At 48.3% G+C, this 20601-nt stretch overlaps 1 protein-coding gene across 3 annotated transcripts in view; it reads right to left on the bottom strand.

The window, feature by feature from the left end:
• The window catches only part of LRRC20 (leucine rich repeat containing 20), a 66559-nt gene that overhangs the window by 18878 nt on the left and 27080 nt on the right, over positions 1-20601 (bottom strand). For 2 of the 3 annotated variants that reach the window (XM_060034858.1, XM_060034860.1), the window contains exons 3-4: positions 11725-11874; positions 1039-1206 (exon numbers count right to left, since the gene is read on the bottom strand). In XM_060034858.1, the coding sequence (XP_059890841.1) occupies positions 1039-1206; positions 11725-11874 (318 nt within the window). The remainder of the gene's footprint in view (positions 1-1038; positions 1207-11724; positions 11875-20601) is intronic. The other variant, XM_060034859.1, reaches the window with a different exon arrangement.

Here is a 20601-nt window from a genome sequence, read left to right as displayed (position 1 = left end):
CCCACCTCCCACTCAGCCAGGGCCAGGGCCCTGCAGGCGGCATCCCTGATAGAAGGGACGCTTGCCGGCGCACAAGGCAGGCTGCTCTTCATCGAGCAGCTCCAAACCACCAGAGACCTCTTCCTTTTAATCAAATGGCAAAATGGCTGTGAAAGAGCTTACGAAAATAAAAGCATAACTGAAGGGGGTTATTATTAACCATCAACGTTAGAGGCAACGTGAGAGAGGACGAAATGGGGCTGCAGGTGGGCTTCCAGAGCCCACCGAGGCGGCCGCAGGAGGGGCCGAGGAGGAGCGCAAAAGGACCCTGTGAGTGCCAGGCTCTCTCTGGGGAGGTTAGACAGCAGCTGGGGAGGTGCTCAGGTTCTGATGAGACCGGCAGGTGTGTAACTGCTACAAAAGGAAGAGAGGGACCCCTCCTCCACCTCAGAGGAACCCAGCTCGCTGGGATCTGCTGTCTGCAGGAGGCCCATCTCCAACCCAGACGGGAAGACCCTCTGGTTCCCTGGGGGGAGCGTATCTGTACTGGAGGCACAGAGACACTGTTCTGAACACCTCTGCCTAGTGGCTCCTGCTGAATAATGGCAAAGAGCTCACTGTGACGCCAGCGAGGGAGAGCCTGGGACTCTGCCAGGAGTCAGTGCATAGAGGGTCCCAGCTGAAGGGTCGCAGAGGCACCTGAGGCCGGCAGAAGGAGACGCGAGAGGGAGCGCCTGTGGCCCAAGGTGGCCCAGCCAGTTCAGGGCTCGCTGTGGGGAAAGCCAAGAGCTTCTACCTGCCAGGTGAAAGCAAGTGTCTGACCTGGCCCCTGGCAGGTGGCAGGGCCTCGTAATGGTTACCTTCCTAGGCTCAGTGACCTGTACTCGGGAATCTCAGACCAGAAAGCCCAACCTTGCGCTCCCGTCTATGAAACTCTGAGTCCAGAGGCCCATGCCTTGTGCCCTGTGAGGCTCTGTGAACCTCACTCGGGAAAGGGAGCTCAGGGGAGGCTCTGCACGCAGAGGGAGGTGAGGGGCCTGGTGGGCTGGGTCCACTCACCCACGATCTCGTTCTCCTCCAGATTGATGGTCTCCAGCGCAGGCAGGGTGGTGAGCTGCTCAGGGAAGTCGTGGAACTGGTTCCGGGACAGGTCGATGGCCTTGAGGTGCTGTAGGGTGCTGACCTCGTTGGGGAGGCTGTGCAGGAAGTTCCCTTCCAGGTGGAGCTCTGCCAGGTGGGGAGGAAGAGTAAGGGGCGGGGGGAAGGGGAGCAACCCAGAGACCACAGTGACTGCTGGCCTCCTGGGCCAGGAAGGCGGCAAGGAAGGAAGCCCCCCAAGGGGCGAACTCCATATTAATGCAAAAGGAGGGGTAACCCCTACCACTGCCACCCATCATTCCAGCTGGGCTCCCGGCTGTTGGCTTTGGAATGGAAGGCTCTGCCCAGCAGAGGTCTCTCAACCCTGCTCAGGGTGGCACATCTGGGGTCATTCCTAAGGCTGGTGTAGGGACCATCACATCCTTGAACTGAGGCATCCAGAATGACCAGAGAGGCTTTCCTTACTGCGGCTCAATCAGGCTTGCCCCTCGATTTTGTTCCGCCCAGACACATCCCTAGGACAGAAGCCGTCCCTCTGACCTGGACCACTCTGGCAGCCTCCTCCCTGGCTTCCTGCCTCCAGTCCCTCTCCAATCAACGCTGCACAGTGGGACCTTTTTAACCTCATGAGTGCAGCCCTGAGCTCACAAACCTTCAGTGGCTCCCCAAGGGCCTCCTCCTTAGGCAATCAAGGCCCTTTGTGACCAGGCCCCTGCAGCTCTCTGCTCCTGCAGGTTCAGTACTCACACCTGGGTCTGTGCCCTGGCTGCCCTGGAACGTCCTCTGGGATGATCGCGAGCAAAGAGACACATCACAGGAGAAGTCATACAACATCATCTTGCTGGACTCCTGCATGGTTCTGCATCCCATAAAGAAGTAGTAACGAGAGCTCTCTTTTTCTTTTTGGGGGTGCCTACGCTGAGTCCCACACACTGCCAGGAGCTGATGCTAAGTGTCTCATCTGATCCTCAGAACAGCTCTGCAAGATTTATCTTATTCTGCTCCATTTGACAGAACCAGAAATGGTGGCTCAGAGAGGTTAAGCAATTTGCCCAAGATCACACCACCAGGTGGCAGGGAAGCCAGGATTGAGATGACCTGGATGACTCGATGCTGGTCACAAAACATGGGACAAAGGGGCTGGTGACAGAGGCAACAGGAGAGGCAGGTGTGAATATTTAACGAGGGATGCAATGTCCCAGGCAATGTATTAGTCGTTCATGAAATCTCATATAATCCTCCCAACAAATTTCTCTCCCAATTTATGGATGAGAGCACTGAGGCTCTCAGAGGTCAAGTAACCTGCCCCAGGGCACACGCACCTAGCAGTCCCCCATGTTCCCTGAGATTCACAGATAAGGGAGGGAAGTGGGGAATGGAATGACGGTCCCATTTCCTCAGGAAAGTGGGGTTGGGGAGGGGTGCATCCAGACACCAACATCAGGGCAGGTCTGGGTGGAACCTTCAGGAAGCAGAGTCTCTGGGGGAGGCTGAAAACACTTCTGTGTGAAGCCCAGTCTGCACATCCTGCTGGGAAGATGTGCCTGGAATCAGCCGGGGGGCATCTCCACAGTTGGGAAACTGAAAAACTTTTCATCTAACTGCTATCATTTTCTTTTAATTTAACATCTTTATCGGAGTATAATTGCTTTACAATGGTGTGTTAATTTCTGCTTTATAACAAAGCGAATCAGTTATACATATACATATGTTCCCATATCTCTTCCCTCTTGCGTCTCCCTCCCTCCCACCCTTCCTATCCCACCCCTCTAGGTGGTCACACACCACCGAGCTGATCTCCCTGTGCTATGCGGCTGCTTCCCACTAGCTGTCTATTTTACGTTTGGTAGTGTATATATGTCCATGCCACTCTCTCACTTGGTCACAGCTTACCCTTCCCCCTCCCCATATCCTCAAGTCCATGCTCTAGTAGGTCTGTGTCTTTATTCCCATCTTACCCCTAGGTTCTTCATGACTTTTTTTTTTTCTTAGATTCCATATATATGTGTTAGCATACGGTATTTGTTTTTCTTTCTGACTTACTTCACTCTGTATGACAGACTCTAGGTCCATCCACCTCACTACAAATAACTCCATTTCGTTTCTTTTTATGGCTGAGTAATATTCCATTGGATATATGTGCCACATCTTCTTTATCCATTCATCCGATGATGGACACTTAGGTTGCTTCCATCTCCTGGCTATTGTAAATAGAGCTGCAATGAACATTTTGGTACATGACTCTTTTTGAATTATGGTTTTCTCAGGGTATATCCCCAATAGTGGGATTGCTGGGTCGTATGGTAGTTCTATTTGTAGTTTTTTAAGGAACCTCCATACTGTTCTCCATAGTGGCTGTATCAATTTACATTCCCACCAAGAGTGCAAGAGTGTTCCCTTTTCTCCACACCCTCTCCAGCACTTATTGTTTCTAGATTTTTTGATGATGGCCATCCTGACCGGTGTGAGATGATATATCATTGTAGTTTTGATTTGGATTTGTCTAATGATTAATGATGTTGAGCATTCTTTCATGTGTTTGTTGGCAATCTGTATATCTTCTTTGGAGAAATGTCTATTTAGGTCTTCTGCCCATTTTTTGATTGGTTGTTTGTTTTTTTGTTATTGAGCTGCATGAGCTGCTTGTAAATTTTGGAGATTAATCGTTTGTCAGTTGCTTCATTTGCAAATATTTTCTCCCATTCTGAGGGTTGTCTTTTTAATGAAAGTTCAGTGTGGCCTCCCAGGTTTCTTTCCCTGATGTTCAATAGCTTTCCCATACGTCTCTGTCTTGATGCATTCATGACTCAAAGGTTCGCAAATCTCCTGCCCTTGTGTGCGGCTACAATGAACATTATCCCGAGGCTTTTGTATGATCACATCCGCTCCTCTCAGGGCTGAGGGAGAAGCAGGAGGGCAGGGACCCTTTCTGCCCAGGCTCAGAGCCTGACGGACCCATGGGAGACTTACTCTTCCAAGCTTTACAAACCAGCGTCAACTCACTACCTTCTGACACCCCAGGTGTCAGAAAGCCAAGACTGCTCCCTCGCCCAGTGAGGTTAATTAAAAGTCCAAGCCAAACAAGGCATTCCTGCTCCAGAAGTATTTGCTCAAGAACCACTCTGAACAGCAGACTCTTCTTCTGGAGCTCTTTTGCCCCTCATGACTTTCCAGCTTGATTCCATCTGGTTGGATCCCATTCTGGAAAAGGGCAACTTTCACTCCTATCAAATTACAGACTGTTTGCTCACTAGGTGGTCCATCCCAAAAGTACAACGGATCCTCCTGACAAGCTCTGCCTGGATTCCTCAGGTCAGTGTTCTCGGGAGGAGCAGGCAGGGTCTGGACACGAGTACACGGGGTAGGGGGGGGCCTGCTACAGAATGACAGAGAGAGCGAACCGTCCTGAGCACTCACCACACACTAGTACCCTCTTCTCAGTGTTCACCATGTTTTACCTCAACTTAATCCTTACGATGACCCACTGAAGGTGCGTAGAATGGATCCCGTTTTACAGATCAGGACGTTAGAAGTGGCAGAGCCAGGTTCTGACCTCAGGCCAGTGTGGCTCCCGGGTCCGTAATTTTATCCATGCCACTTACTGATTCTCCACACCCTGACACACACAAGGCTGCTCAGCTAGCTAGTTTGTCTTGGAGAAGCTTCAGAAAGATGCGCTGCTTAAAATTAGATGCTCTTGCTGAAATTTGTTATCACCAAGGGAGATTTTTGTTTTCACTGATTTAATATATTTTCCCCACTCTGTGCATAGCCCTCCTGGGCCTTGTTTGTGCCGAGTTATCTTCTTGAGAAAATTCAGGTCCAGTCCTCCATCACCACTGAAGGCAGCAGGTCGCCTAGCCCTCAGGCACGTGCGCAGTGCCAATAACCGTAACAGAAACCCAACGCTGTCCCAACTGTAAATACAAGATTTTGTTTTTTGAAGTCACTGAGATTTGAAATTATTTGTTCCTAATGTAAAACTGGCCTATCCTGACTGATGCAGTTTGTTTCACTTTAAATGCATTTTCTACTTATAAAAGCAACGCAAGCTCACTGTAAAAACAGAGACATCACAAAAATATGGAACAAAGGAAAATGAAAGTCCTGCGTGTTTCCCCCCCGCCAGAACCATTGTTGTTTGGTATTCATTCTTCTATATTTTTCTATGTACATGCTTATGGATGGATGGATGGATGGATATTGTTTTTAAAAAACAAATGGAATCATAGACTATATACTCTTTTGAGAACTGCTTTTTTCACTCAGTAAAGCTGAGGCAGCTTTCCAAGTCATTGCTTTGTGTATCCTTCTCTGGAGATCATTACTCTCAAGATTGAGACTTGTGGATACAAAATCATGCCCCTGCCCAGCATCTCGTTTCCCAGGGAAGGCTGCTCTCTAAAGTCCAGCCATTCTTCAGCAGCAGGCTCTAAGGAGACGCTCAGCTGCAAGGAGGAGAGGCTGAATCTGCCTGAAAGGCGGCCTCTCCCCCGGCTCAGAAGCACTTCTGAAAAGCAAAAGGCGCAGAGGGAGTCACGGCTGGGCAGGCAGGGCTTGCACCCTTGGTGTTCAGCTCCTTGACTGCATTAGGGTAATCACAGGGGCTGTGTTGAAATTGGGAAGGAAGGGAGCGCTTTCCATTACTGAGCTTCAAAAGGAGCCCAGATCTGCTCTGGAAAGGCAGTGTCAACCCACTCTAGTTAGTCAGGCTCCTGCTGCATTAAGAAAGTATTGAAGTGCTGGGATTGGGTGGGGAAGGGTTTCCAGGAAAGAGCTCTTGTGCCGGATACCCAGCCGCACTGGGTCTGGGGCTTAGACCAAAACCAAATAATAATGGCTAACATCTAATAAGCAGTACTATGCTCCAGGTACTTGTTCTCTGGAGTTTACACGCAATCATCATTTTAATTTTACTATAACCCATTACCTCCAATTTACAGAGAGATGAAATAACTTGCCTAAGGTCACACAAACCCCAACCTCTCCCCCAGTTAATCTGACCTTCCTCTCCCAACCCCCAAACCAGGATGTGAACCCCAGCCAACCTCCCCAAGAGAAGTGGGCCATTCTGGCCACCTGCTTTTTCCGGTTTTGCACCTCCAATCCCTGCAGCACCTGTCCTCAGAGTAGATACTCAGCAAATCCCTGCTTATTTAGTGGTGAATGAATGATGGGGGAAAACCCAGGAGGACCTAGTTCTGATCTGACTCATCATGTGTCCTTGGGACCATCCTCTCCCTGGACAGCCTCCATGAGAAAGTCCTCCCTGCCCATTTACAGCAGGGCTGTGAGAATGAGTCGAGAGTGTTGTGAAAAGCAGGACGTGCTGCACAATACACGTATTTATTAAGCACCTATGCTGAGCACCTACGCTCAGCCCTATGCTTGAACATGAAAAGGATAATCTTTGAACAGTAAAAGCACTGTTTCTGTTAGAGGCGTACAACATCCATGAGACCTAGTTACTGGATTATGGAGCTTTTTGTGGAAAAAAACCCTGAAAGCTATCATTAAAGGCAGAAATCAAAAGAAAAAATAAAAGAAGGTAGATGCAGCTGGGACACATGGCTTGCAGGAAAGTCAATCAGACTTTCACAATTATGCCCAGGGTCTCACTGCCCTCTTGTCGCAGGGCAGAGGGGGGTGTGTGTGTGGCTGTATTAGGGGAGCTCCAGATGTTTCTTCCTGCTCTCTTACACCAAGGTTCAGAGTCAAACAACCTAGGCTCCCAGGATGGACAGGGTCTCTGGGAGAAGACCTTACTCCATCCCACTCCCAAGACTGTCCCCAGCCTGAAAGCAGCCAGGCATGACATGCCCTTATTTTCTATCCCTTCTGAGCTGTGGTTTCTGGACTCTGCTAAATGGATCTCTCCTTCCCCAAGTTCCCCTTATTACTTCCTCATCATCCTTATCTTGGACAATTGTCAGGGCTGACTCAGAGGCCTCAGGCTGACCCCAGCGGAGACAAGGCCAGCTGATTACATTAAGGGACAGATGAGGCTGGCCTGCAGTAATTACGCAGCCTGGTGGTAAAGGAATGTGCCAACTCCAAAAATACCTGCCCACTGAGGGTCAATCAGCACCTTGGCTGCGACACTGCATCAATGAGCAATTACTTTCCTACCTGCAAGGGCCCACCTGCAGGGCAGAGTCAGTGGGTCAGGTGGAACAATAATTGTCCTTCAAGTGGCCCATACTCAGCACTGCAGACTCTTCACACAGAGACAGCTGCTGCCCACGGGGAACAGAGAGGAAAGAAGTGAAGTTTCCGAAAGCCCCATCCACTCCTTGGGTGGACAGAGGGAAGGGGTGAGAAAACTCTTCTAACCGAGGAGTCTGGGACAGACTAAAATGAAGCGCTAGCCATTCTGCCCCCATGAAAAGGGTAGGTGGCTCTTACTCTACCAACGTGAACCAGTTCCTAAAATATATTGCTAAGTAAAAGGGGCAAGTTGCAAAACTGTACATACACTTTACCCCCATTAGTAGTTTATAAAGGAGCTCTGGATCTGGACCCACAGTCCTGACCCTATTCTCTCTCCCTGTGTGACCTCAGGCAAGTTACTTAAGCTCTCTGTGCCGCAGTTTCCTCATGTAAAACAAGGATAATAAGAGGACTGACCTCACAGAGTCACCAGACTTTGAGTAAATGCGCCCTCACATTATAAAGTGGTTGTCTGCTCCTACACCTGTCTCCCTGAGAGACTGTGGGCTCCTCAAGGACCAGGTCTAGGTCTTGGTTTCCTTATCCTTCCCAAACATCGGTGCTATGAGGATTAGATGAGATGACGTGTGTAAAACCCTCAGTGTGGAGCTGGCGGGGGCTAAGTGCCCAGCGAATTTGGGCTTTCATGTTATTTCCTGTTCATGCTCACACCGGCCCTAAACAGATGCTCAGGGGGAACTAATGAATTGAGTTGAAAGGCAGGCTGTGAGAGGCTGAATATACACACAGGCAATGGCCAGACCAAGTATAAAAACAGAACGGGGACTCATAACCTGAAGCATCCTGCCCAAGAAACCAAACCATTAGTAAAGCAGCCAGCCCAGGAAGCTAGTCTTCTGTAAGTCAGGCTTGTAGCAAGTCAGACTACTATCTCCATCGACAATCCAGGAAGCCAAAGAATACCCCCTGTAACAGTTGGCCCCAAATGGCTGGGACTTGATTACTAACTGACAGTTTCCCTAAATTTTTGTCCCAACATCCCACTCAGGACCAACCAGAGACAGCCAGATGTGCATCCTAACCAATCCCATAGGACGCCCTGCTGCTGGCTGGCCCGCCCGCCTCCAGCTTCCCCAGGCCAATAGCCTGCCATCAGGCCCACCTGAAGACTTCTCCCTTTCATCCACTATGAAGCTTTCCCATTCCTCTGCCTGCCTTTGAGTCTCCGCCAAATGCAAGTGACAGTGGCTGACTCCCTGGCTAGAGCGAACTCTGAATGAACAGCCTCTGCTGGTTCTCATTTGGGTGGTCTTTGTCTATTTCTGCAGGTGTGTCTTACACACCTCCGGCCTGGCAGGCCCAGGACACACTCAATAAGAAGAGCTGAATGACTTGCATCTGGAGGAAGTGGGGAGATGGGAACACAGGAGGAGAGGGACCAGAGGAGCCACAGCCAGACCTCAGGATCCACTCTCCGCAGAACCGATGTGCCCTTTGGACAGATTCCATTTTTCCCGCCATAAGACGGTTGAAGGAGAGCAATGGGATGTAATCATTTAAAGACCACCCAACTCTGAGGCGGCTGTGACCCCAGCAGCAGAAAGTCCCCAGGGTACCCACAGGAAACAACTTGGCAGTCAGGGAGCAAGCAGGTGGCTCTCTCCCCAGCACCAAGGCAGCATATACCCACTCTGTCAAGAATATATACACTACCAAACATATGGTAGATAGCTAGTGGGAAGCAGCCACATAGCACAGGGAGATCAGCTCAGTGATTTGTGACCACCTAGAGGGGTGGGATAGGGAGGGTGGGAGGGAAGGAGACGCAAGAAGAAAGAGATATGGGAACATATGTATATGTATAACTGATTCACTTTGTTATAAAGCAGGAACTAGCACACCAATGTAAAGCAATTATATTCCAATAAAGATGTAAAAATAAATAAATAAATAAATAAAAATCCAGGAGACGACGCTAGCAGGCAGTGCGGAGCCCAGCACAGCCTATTCAAGTCTCCTCTTCACACATAAAAGGAGAGGGTTTTTTTACTTGAAAGAGAAACAAAGGCTGGGGTCCAGAGCCAGGTGGGTCTCTCAGCTCCAGCCCCTCCCTGCCTGATCACCAACCCTCATCCACAGCTGCCTCCGTGAAATCCAATTACTGGGCACATGACAGCCTTGCCTTTGTAATCGGAGATGGCGTGCGGGGAGCCAGGAGCCACCAGAGCACAGGAGGCGGTTCAAACGGCATTCAACAGACTTCTGATGGAAGGGTATCATGATGCGTCACGAATCCAGGGGCCCTAAGTGTGTTTCTCCACACTCGCTGCTGTGTCCCTGGAGAGGGCCTACTTGCTTATCCCACAAGGCACTGCCATGTCAAGTCCTCTCCAGGCCCTTGAGCTCACGCAGGTGGCCTGGAAAGGCAGCCCTGGCTGCAGGGTGGGTGACCTCGGCGTATGGCTCTGACAGCCCGGACGAATGCCTTCTCACCCTGACCTTCCTTCTCCACCCGTGAGGTGAGATGGCAGTGACAGCTCTAATACTTTATGGGAGATTCTCCCAACTGGTGGCCCACAGGCTAAGTCTAGCTTGCAAAATGTGTTCTATTGGCTTCCAGATTAAAATACAAATTAAGTAAAAATGGATAAAATTCATATAAATATCCACCTTTCCAGCTTCAACTGAATAAAACTATCAGAACAATCCCGTGGCACATCTGGCAGAAGCTGAGTAGGGCCTGTACCAGGTGGCCACAGTCCCCACCACTCCCTCTTGTCCCATGCCCAATCTGAGTCACTCATTACCTACATGCTAGTCTCTTAAGCGTTGGTGTTTTTAACCCCTGAACTATGGTCTCAATCTTGGCTGCCGGCACTTTAGAATAACTGATATTGATGTTAACAGATGCCTAGGCCCAGGCCCACACCCAGACATTCTGATTCAACTGGTCTTGGGGTAGAGCCAAGGCAATGATGTTTGTAGAAAAACTCCTCAGTTAATTCTAATTTCAGCCAGGCCGAGAGCTGCTGGTCCAAGGGCCCCGGCAGCTGGGAGGACCCATCTCACCTGTGTAAAGAAGCAGCCACCAGAAAAAGAAGGACAGGAAAAGTGGGCCTGGTCAAAAGCACCCACAGGTGCCCCTGGGGAAACACGTGTTGCCCTGGGATCCCCTCCACCCCCAACATAAGCACTTTAGCTTTTTAGGCACAAACGCAATGAGCTTTGTGAGCTTCGGTCAGAAACGACAACACAGACCAATCCCTCCTGCTTGCCCTTGTGTTTGCGCCCAGTCTAGGTCCTGCCTGTAGCTCCCTCCTGAGCCACTGTCCAAGCTGCTTCCCGTCCCTGCATTGGGTTTGCCAATTCACACCTCTCCCCTCCCCTCTTGACTCCGCCCAGGGCTCGCACCTCCTGTAGGAAGCTGCGTGAAATATGCTCCTCTCTCGGGCTTCCCTGGTAGCGCAGTGGTTGAGAGTCCACCTGCCGATGTAGGGGATACGGGTTCGTGCCCCGGTCCGGGAAGATCCCACATGCCGCGGAGCGGCTGGGCCCGTGAGCCATGGCCGCTGGGCCTGCGCGTCCGGAGCCTGTGCTCCGCGACGGGAGAGGCCACAACAGTGAGAGGCCCGCGTACCGCAAAAACAAAAACAAAAAAATGCTCCTCTCAAGTCCCTCAGGTACCATCAGCATTTTACGTATTGGTTTCTCTAAACAGGCTCTTAGACTCCTTTCATGCCCCTATCAGATAGAGAATTCCTGAAGGCAGGAATCACTTCTCCTGTGCCCCCTGTGCCCTCCCCAATTCTCCCACCCCACTATTTCATGAACACACACCAAGCGCCCAGGCTGCAACTCCATCCCACGGGTCCCTGAGTGGCAGTGGACTCTTGCAGAAGGATGGAGGGGCTACCTGGAGAGTGGAGAGCGGGCACTGCCGCCTGCTTGTCCACCTGGAGGAGCCATTTCAGATGAATCTACAACGCCCACCTGCCAGCCTCCTGCCCACCTCCCTGCCGAGCACCCGTGTCTGCTTGCTGTACGTGTGCACAGCACAGAAAACAACAGCCCTGGCGTCTGTCACTCCTGAACTGAGAAAGCAACATGGGAGAACAGTGCTAGATTGCAGGGGGGTGGGGCATGGCGGTCAGAAGGGGGCTCGTTCAAGTCTACTGAAAAATAACTACTCCTGAGCTGCAGGACCCCAAATACTCTACTGGTCTGTTCAAAACAAGAGAATCACTCCGGGACCCACACCCCTGACCATGAGTCAATCTGATTCACAGCCAGCTAGAGGCGGGAGTGGCACTTAGAGATTTCCAGAGAACATAGGTCCACCCTTAGAGCCTCCCCTTGGGAATGATTTGCTGAGACTAGCTGACTGGGGACTAGCCCTGGTGACATTCCCTAGACAGGGTCAGAGCCTGAAGGATGAGGGTCAGCATGCCCTCCTGGCCTCAGCTGACCGGGGCCCACCTTGGAGCTGACAGAACGTGGTCATGAACTTGCTGGTGAGGGACTTGAGCTCGTTGTTGGCCAGCGTGATGAGGTGGATCTGGTCGGTGACATTTCGCAGGACCTTGTAGATGCCGATGGGGAAGGAAACCAGCTTGCACTCGGCCAGGTCTGCAGCCAAAGGACAAAGACCAGAGTTAGCAGCCACAGCTGCCCATGGACTTGCCCCAAACCCCACAGACCCGACCCTGTATCTCCTCCCGGCCTCCTTTGTCTCCTATCTGGCTCCCCTGTGCCAGGCTCAAGACCCTGCAGTCCCTCCTCCAAGAGCCTTCATCACCATTCATCACACTTGTCCAAGTCTCACACACTGAACCTAACAGCTTATTATAGCACCTTCTCTAATAGCACAGCCTGCTAGCTGGAATGCAGAAGACAGAGCTCTGATGACCAGCACTCACAGCCGTGTGCTTGAGGCCCTGAAGGACCCACAAGTCCCTCCAGGGTCATCAGACTCAACGGCGAAGCCAGGGTCTTAAGAGTACTTTATAATAGTCTACTTCTTTGAAAACAGGCAATTCACACAGACTTTGTGGTATGACCTTCTTCCCCATCCTGTCACTCTGAAGACAGGTCTGTCTAAGAGGTAGCAGGGAAGCCTCTGTGAAGAACAGTCTGGCAGTTCCTCGAATGGTTAAACCTAGTTACTATATGACCCAGCAATTCCACTCCTGGGTATATACCTGGGAAAAATGAAACCGTGTGTCCACACAAAATAGTACACGTGAATGTTCACAGCAGCATTATTCATAATAGCCAAAAAGTGGAAACAACCCATGTATCCACCCACAGACGAATGGATAAGCAAAATGTGTATATCCACAGAAAGGAATATTGCTTGGCAATAAAAAGAAATGAAGTATCAATATATACTACAACACAGACAGGCCTTGAAAGCATTATGGTAAATGAAAGAAGCCAGTCACCAAGGACAATATATTGTATGAGGCCATTCATATGAAATGTCCAGAACAGGCAAATGTACAGAGACAGGAAGTAGATTAGTGGTTACCTAGGGCTGGGGGTATTGAGGGATGGCAACTCAGGGGTGAGGGGCTTCTTTGTTGGAGTAACGCAAATGTTCTAAAATTGGATGTGGTAATAGTTGCACAGCTCTGTGAATATACTCAAATCACTGAACTGTACACCCTAAACTGTATGGTATGTGAATTATATCTCAATAAACCTGTTTCATATATATGGCAGCAGAGAGACACTGAAAGCATGGAGGCTCAGAAATCAGGCTGTCCAGCTCATCTAAGTCACTTAAGTTTCCTGAGCCTCAGTTTTCTCATCTGTAAAATGAGGGTATCGTTGTCTACCTAGCAAGGCTGTCAGGAAAAGTAAATATAATAATAAGTACTCAATGTACTAACCAAGTGCCTGGCAGATAAGTAGTGGGAATGCTAAATACAAGTGCTGTTTCCCTACTCACCTTCCACTTTGCTCTCCCCTTCTCACCTTACCCAAATTGTCTCCATGCTTCAAGGCCAGTTCCCATCCCACCTCTTCTGGAAATCTTCCTGGATCACCCCCATTACTGGTGATTGCCCCCCCAACCCCATTCAGGAGCACTCATCAACTCAGACAGCGCTGCCCCATCTCTCAACAAACTCTTGTCTTTTCCCCAAAGAGGCCGGGCTTCCCCAGGCACCTCTAAGCCTTTGAAGATTGTTCCAGTATTAATATACAAAATTCAATAGTATTCCTATATGCCAACAATAAAATACAGTTTTTAAAGATCTTATTCTGAACAGCAACAATAATGCAAAGTCTATAGAAATAATCAAAATTTAAGCCCTTCTCCCTTATCTGCCTCACAGAATTTCTACTCTGGCTCTAATACCAGCTCAAATGTCATCTCCTCCACGAAGCCTTCCCTGACGGCCCTAAGCTCCAGCCTCTGAGTCTCATATGGTGTAAATGAGACCTCTTCATCCTGTATTGTATTAACCTCCTTTTGTGTCTGCTTTCCCACTGGACTGGGAAGGCTCCCAGAGCACAGCGTCAGCAGAGGTCCACCAGGCTTGGAGGGCAGGGCAGGGTTACTGGTGACCTCATTAAGCTGGTTTAAGGAAAGAAAGGGGACAGGTAGGGGTAAGGGCAAAAGTCCAAAAGACTGAGGAACCATAGGGGTAGGACATCCTGTTAAGAATTGTCTTTAGGGAATTCCCTGTTGGTCCAATGGTTAGGACACCAAGCTTCCACTGCAGGGGGCCTGAGTTCGACCCCTGGTCGGGGAACTAAGATCCCACAAGCCGTGTGGCGTGGCCAAAAAAAAAAAAAAAGAAAAGAAGTGTCTTTACTGCTTGCTCTGGTCCAGGGCTATGTTAGGTGACCCCAGCCCTGTGTACCAGTCCAATGTCAGGTACCTGCTCTTATAGCAGCAAGTGGGGTTTACAGAAGAGAGTGCAAGGTCCTGCCGGGAAGAACGAATGCCCAGAGGTCAGACTTTCAGTAAAAAGAGATCAAGGGCTGGAACTAGACCAGCTCTGCAGGCTCGAAGTTTGGGGCAAGCTGAGGATTCTTGAAAGAGCAAACACTTCCAAACAATGAGCCCCCTAGTGCTTGGTGCCAGAAGCACAAAGGCCTAGAAAGGAGTCTTGTTGTGGTTGTGAATCGCAACAGCCCCTTTGGCTAAAAGCAACAGATCTCAGACCTGCTAGGAACAACATCAAGGAAAATGCCAGAAGCTTTCCCTTTAAAACAAAGAGCAAAATAAGGACGCCTTCCATCATCTGTATCCCTGAATATGGTCTTAGAAGTTCTGGCCAAAGAAATAGAAAGCATAAACATTAGAAACAGACAAAATGATTATTAAGTGCATGTGAGATGACTGCATAACCTCAACAAAGCAGGCATCTGACAAAGTACACAAATTAAAAAGATCTCAGCAAAGTGGCTAATTAAAAGTGCAAAATTCAATAATATTGAATTGCCTATATGCTAGCAATAAATATAGTTTTTAGGATCCTATTCCAAATAGCAGTATAATATAAAATATAGAGAGAATCATAATAGAAAATATATCTGACCAATATTATGAAAAGTAGTTCTATTTTTTAGTTTTTAAGGAACCTCAATACTGTTTTCCATAGTGGCTGTATCAATTTACATTCCCACCAACAGTGTAGGAAGGTTCCCTTTTCTCCACACTCTCTCCAGCAATTATTGTTTCTAGCTTTTTTGATAATGGCCATTCTGACCGGTGTGAGGTGATACCTCATTGTAGTTTTGATTTGCATTTCTCTAATAGGTAGTGAGGTGGATGGACCTACAGTCTGTCATACAGAGTGAAGTAAGTCAGAAAGAGAAAAACAAATACCGTATGCTAACGCATATATATGGAATCTAAAAAAAAACGGTACTGATGAACCTGGTTGCAGGGCAGGAATAAAGAGGTAGACATAGAGAATGGACTTGATGACATGGGGTGGGAGGGCGAAGCTGAGGCGAAGTGAGAGTAGCATCGACATACATACACTACCGAATGTAGAATAGTTGGCTGGTGGGAAGCAGCAGCATAGCACAGGGAGATCGGCTGGGTGCTTTGCAATGACCTAGAGAGGTGGGATAGGAAGGATGGGAGGGAGGCTCAAGAGGGAGGGAATATGGGGACATGTGTATGCATATGGCTGATTCACTTTGTTGTGCAACGAAAACTAACACGGTATTGTGAAGCAATTATACTCCAATAAAGATCTATTTTAAAAAAAGATTTAAAAAAAAGTAGAAAGGTTCACAAAGATATTTTTACAAATGGGAGGACTTCCCTGGTGGCTCAGTGGTTGAGACTCTGCCTGCCAGTGCATGGGACATAGATTTGATCCCTGGTCTGGGAAGATCCCACATGCCACGGAGCAACTAAGCCCGTGCGCCACAACTACTCAGCCTGCGCTCTAGAGCCTGCAAGCCAAAACTACTGAGCCTGCACGTTGCAACTACTGAGCCCACATGCTGCAACTACTGAAGCCCGTGCACCTAGGGCCTCTGCACTGCAACAAAGAGTAGCTCCCACTCACCACAACTAGAGAAAGCCTGCGCGCAGCAACGAAGACACAATGCAGCCAAAAAAATAAGTAAAAAATAAATAAATAAATAAAAATGGGTTTGTACATGGAGATATATAGCATTCGTTGACAACAAGTTAAAATATTGAAATAATAGTGATTTTTTAAAGAAGTTAATTTACAGATTGTTTAATGCAATTCCTACTCAAAGCCCAAAAAGTTTTTTTTTAAACTTGATGAAATGGTTTTAAATTTCAACTAGGGAATAAGCAAGCAAGACTCTCTAAAAGAGAAGAAGGTGGAGTGAGAACCAATTTTATAAGGCTGCAGTAATTAAAACAGAGGGTAATAGGAAAAATGGATCATAGAAGAAAATACAGATCCATTGTCCAGAAAATACAGACCATAAATAATATGTCATAGTTTAATAAACACTAAAATGGAGGCCTCACAAATAAATTAGGGAAGGGAAGGATTAATAACTGATGTCAGAATAACCAATGAACAATTTGGGGAAAATAAGAGAAAGAGACTCTCAATTAACCGAAGAATCAAAAAAAAAAACCTCTAGATAAAATTACACTTTAAATATTTTTTGAAATGAAATCAAAAAATCAGAAGTAAACAGACTTATACAACCACTTAAGTGAGGAAGACTTTCTCAACCTAGGAGGCTTGAAGAATCACAAAGGAACAGATCAACAAACCTAACTATAAAAAAATATGAAACACCTGGATGCTTAGAAGAAAATAAGGCAAGCAACAGATTGTGAAAAAGGATCTATAAATAGGATACATAAGTTGTTATCTTGATTATTTTAAATGCTCAATGTAACTCAATTTAAGAAAGGCCACCAGATGATAGATATTCACCAGGGAGAAAATATAATTAGTAAATAAATATACAGCCACTGATATGTGTTGCCAAACTGCTTTCCAGGATATTTATACCAATTTACATATATTCTAGCCAACAAGTAAGAGGATCATTAAAAAAATCCTTGCTAATATGATCAGGGGAAATGGTATCCCTTGCTTTCATGAGACTGATTATCTTTTATGGTTAATTAACCATTTTTATTTCCCTGGTGGAAAATCTTGTTCAGGTCTCTTGCTATTTTTCTATTTGGAGTTCTGGCATTCCACCCACTCCATCACCCCCCTAGGTGTTGGTAGAGGTCCCTAAATAATATTATCAACCTATGTCTGTTCACTGTTTTTCTTTTTTTTTTTTTTTGTGGTACGCGGGCCTCTCACTGTTGTGGCCTCTCCCGTTGCAGAGCACAGGCTCCGGACGCGCAGGCTCAGCGGCCATGGCTCACGGGCCCAGCCGCTCCGCAGCATGTGGGATCCTCTCGGACCGGGGCACGAACTCGTGTCCCCTGCATCAGCAGGCGGACTCTCAACCACTGCGCCACCAGGGAAGCCCTTTTTCTTGTTTAATAGTTCAAGTTATAGCATTTAGGTGTTTTTTTTTTTTTAAGCAGAATATAAAAATTATACGCACACAGTAATTCCAACTATGTACAAAAGTATACATGCCTGGGAAAGAAGACCAAAAGGAAAATAACCAGAACGTTAAATGGTTATTACAAAGGATTTGAGCAATTTATTACTATTTATAGTCCTGCTGTTTGTTTATTTTGTACAAAATAAGTACCACTATTATCTGCATAAAAATATTTTAAGTATATATGGTGATGCTTTACTTTTAAAATAGAAAAATAAACGTATCATAAAAATAGCTTTTATTGGAAAAAATAACCTGACATATTCAAGGATAAACTGAAGCCAGCCAGCTCCTCATCAATCTGAGACACAGAGAAGGCAGAGCCATGAAAGAAAGACAGTAGCTCTCTGTACTGGACTGAAGTCGAAGTTACGAGTTGGCACTTTCAGCACTCAGGCACTACTAAAGAATCATATAATGAACTCTGCTCCCCAAAGTGGGGAAAGAAAGTGCTCACGAAGAAGGCCGAAGAGACATAACGCCACTCAGGTTATTTCCAAGGATCCTCAAAGCAGCTGTCTTCCAGAGGAGGTCAGCTCAGAAACGCCCGGCCCACAGCCTTGTTCCTCCCACCTGGGCTGCCCACACGCCATCCCAACTGTACACCACCCCACTCTCCCAGTCCCCAGCGCAAGTAACACATGGCCTCTGCAGCCTCACTTGCCCACTGACACAGTCACAGAAGCATGTGGCCCGGCATCTGGGGGGGTTGGGGGCTGAGGGCCCAAAATGCATCCACACCTGTTGCTTTCATTTATCTTCCACAAATAACTACTGAGGTCCTACTGTGTGCCAGGCACCGTTCCACATTGTGCCCTGTGGCTTCCCTATGATTTTTTTGTTCTTGGGAACTCCGTCTGTTCCCTTCATCCTTTGATTGGTGTTCGGGTAGGAGTGTGCACCATGGAGCGCCTGCTCAGAACAGTCTGGCTGCCTCTGATGGCAAAGGCCCCCAAGGATTCCTACAAAGTGCCCTGCTGGGATATGATGCAAACATCCCCATCCAGGCCACGTCACCAGCCACTAACACTGCCTGTGAACTCCCATCCCAACTGGGAGGACAGGCCTGTGATCTCCGGCACAGCTCTCCATGGTCCCTGGGTCAAGGATATGGAGATCCAGGGGGCTTCCCTGGTGGTGCAGTGGTTAAGAATCCGCCTACCAGTGCAGGGGTCACGGGTTCCAGCCCTTGTCCTGGAAGATCCCACATGCCGCGGAACAACTAAGCCCCTGCGCCACAACTACTGCAGCCTGCGTGCCTAGAGCCTGTGTTCCACAGCAAAGAGAAGCCACCGCAATGAGAAGCCCGCACACCATAACAAAGAGTAGCCCCCGCGCACCGCAACTAGAGAAAGCCGGCACACAGAAATGAAGACCCAACGTAGACAATAAATTAATTAATTAATAAATTAAAAAAAAAAAAAGAATATGGAGATCCAGGTACCCAGACCTTGCCCAGTCACCTTCCCATCTGTACAGATGGAGCAAAACACTTCATGTCCATTCCCTGGTTGGGGTGGGGATAATAATAACCATAAATAGCACCACGCACTATTTCATGTGAGCTAAGCTGTCAGAAGTATCCTCTCTGTACACATGAGAAAACTGCAAGTAAGTGACTTGTCCAAGGTCATTCAGCTAAATGTAGGGGAGTAAGATTTGGATACAGGTTAGGCTGATCAGGCAGCCAGGGGTACTAACCATTTTGCTATCCTGCCCCACTGTGTCAAGAATGTGCCCAGTTGTCTCTAGGCCAGAGAAAGTGGAGTCTCTGCTGAGCAGCTCAATGGGACACCAGGGCCTTGGCTACAAACTCCTGTAGGCCTTTCCAGTTCAGCACCTGCGATCTGGGGACAGAGGCCCCGCAGCCTTCTTCATGAGCCTTTTGTCCTCAGGAACTTCTTCTCCAGGTCTAATTCAAAGGATCGGCACCTTCTATACCCACTATGCCTGTGTGTAGTAGAGAAAAGCCCCCGGGGTTGAGCCAAGTCCAATGCTCACGAGGGCAGACAGCACAACAGAAGACACAGCCAGGATGTAGCTGGGGGCCAGGTCCCACTAAGAGAGAGAGGGACCCTACCGAGGGAAGAGAAGACCCAGGCTGGAGACAGGCAAGTCATCCTCCAGGAGCCATGGGATGTCACCGAGAGTCCCATTCTCTATGGGTCCTCAGAGCTGACAGGACGGGGGCTAGTTCAGCAGTCATAAGGAAAAGGTTCCATGTGAGGAAGTAAGTGCAGCGTCATGGGGTGATCAGGCAGGGTCACCACTGAGAGGATTCCTGAACCAGATGGAGGCTGGGTGATCTCAAAGTTCTCATTCAACTAAAAAAAACAGGCATAGCTAGCATCACGAGTACTGACCATGTGCCAGGCACAGTAGCAGGCGCTGTTTATGTATTAATCATGAGTTACCCTCACAGGTGGAAAATGAGGCCTGCGTTGATAGGCCAATCGTCCAAGGTCATTTGGGGGAGATGATGGAGTGCAAAGAATCGGAATGCAAAGATTCCAGTAGGGTGACCAACTTGTTTTGGGTTGCCTGGGACAATCCCAATTTTAGTACCAAAAGCCCTGCATCCTGGGGGACCCCTCCTTAGCCCCAGACAACTCAGGACAATTGGTTGCCTAGGTTCAGGCTGCACACTGATGGATAAGAGGTTACTAGAATCAGAGAGGAGAGAGGGACGGCAACCCAGGCATGGGCCATGGCATGCGCAAAAGCCCAGAGAACCTTCATTTCCTCTGAGGCTCCACCTTTGAGCCTTGGCTCCTCCTGCAATTTTCTGGAGCCTCACCAGAGAGGAAGGAATCATTTCACGCTACTTGGTGGTGCATGCACACCCACAGACCCCATCAGGGGCTGGGGTTACTAACACAGGGTCCTCTGTCAACATCTGGATGGCAGCTGGATTCAAGTGTGCCTCTCCTCAGTGCCCCCGGCACCGACACTTGAGCTATAGTAGAGAACAGAGACCCTTGGGGGGAAGGCACTGTAATAAACACAAGGCATAATTATCCTCATAATCATAATTATTGTCACAAGAAGGCCAAACTGCATGTCCCCAAACCTCTAATTAGAATAGTACTTCGTGTTAATAAAGAAGCTCTTTAATTCAAAGTGCATGGGTCCTTAAAGGTTATCTTGTAAATTCTAACGAATGCCTAATGAAAAGTAACTGGTGGGAAAAACAAGGGCAGAAAACGCAAAATCCAAGCAGTAAACAGAACGTTCTGTGGGAAGTCAGGAGGGCTGAGTCAAGCTTGTGTTGTTCCTTAGAAACAGAACTCTGACCCCTGCTCAGTTCCCGCTGAGAGG

Source organism: Delphinus delphis, chromosome 16, assembly GCF_949987515.2.
Source record: "Delphinus delphis chromosome 16, mDelDel1.2, whole genome shotgun sequence".
In the NCBI taxonomy this organism is placed as follows: domain Eukaryota; kingdom Metazoa; phylum Chordata; class Mammalia; order Artiodactyla; family Delphinidae; genus Delphinus; species Delphinus delphis.
This window is presented reverse-complemented; position numbering and strand designations above follow the sequence as displayed.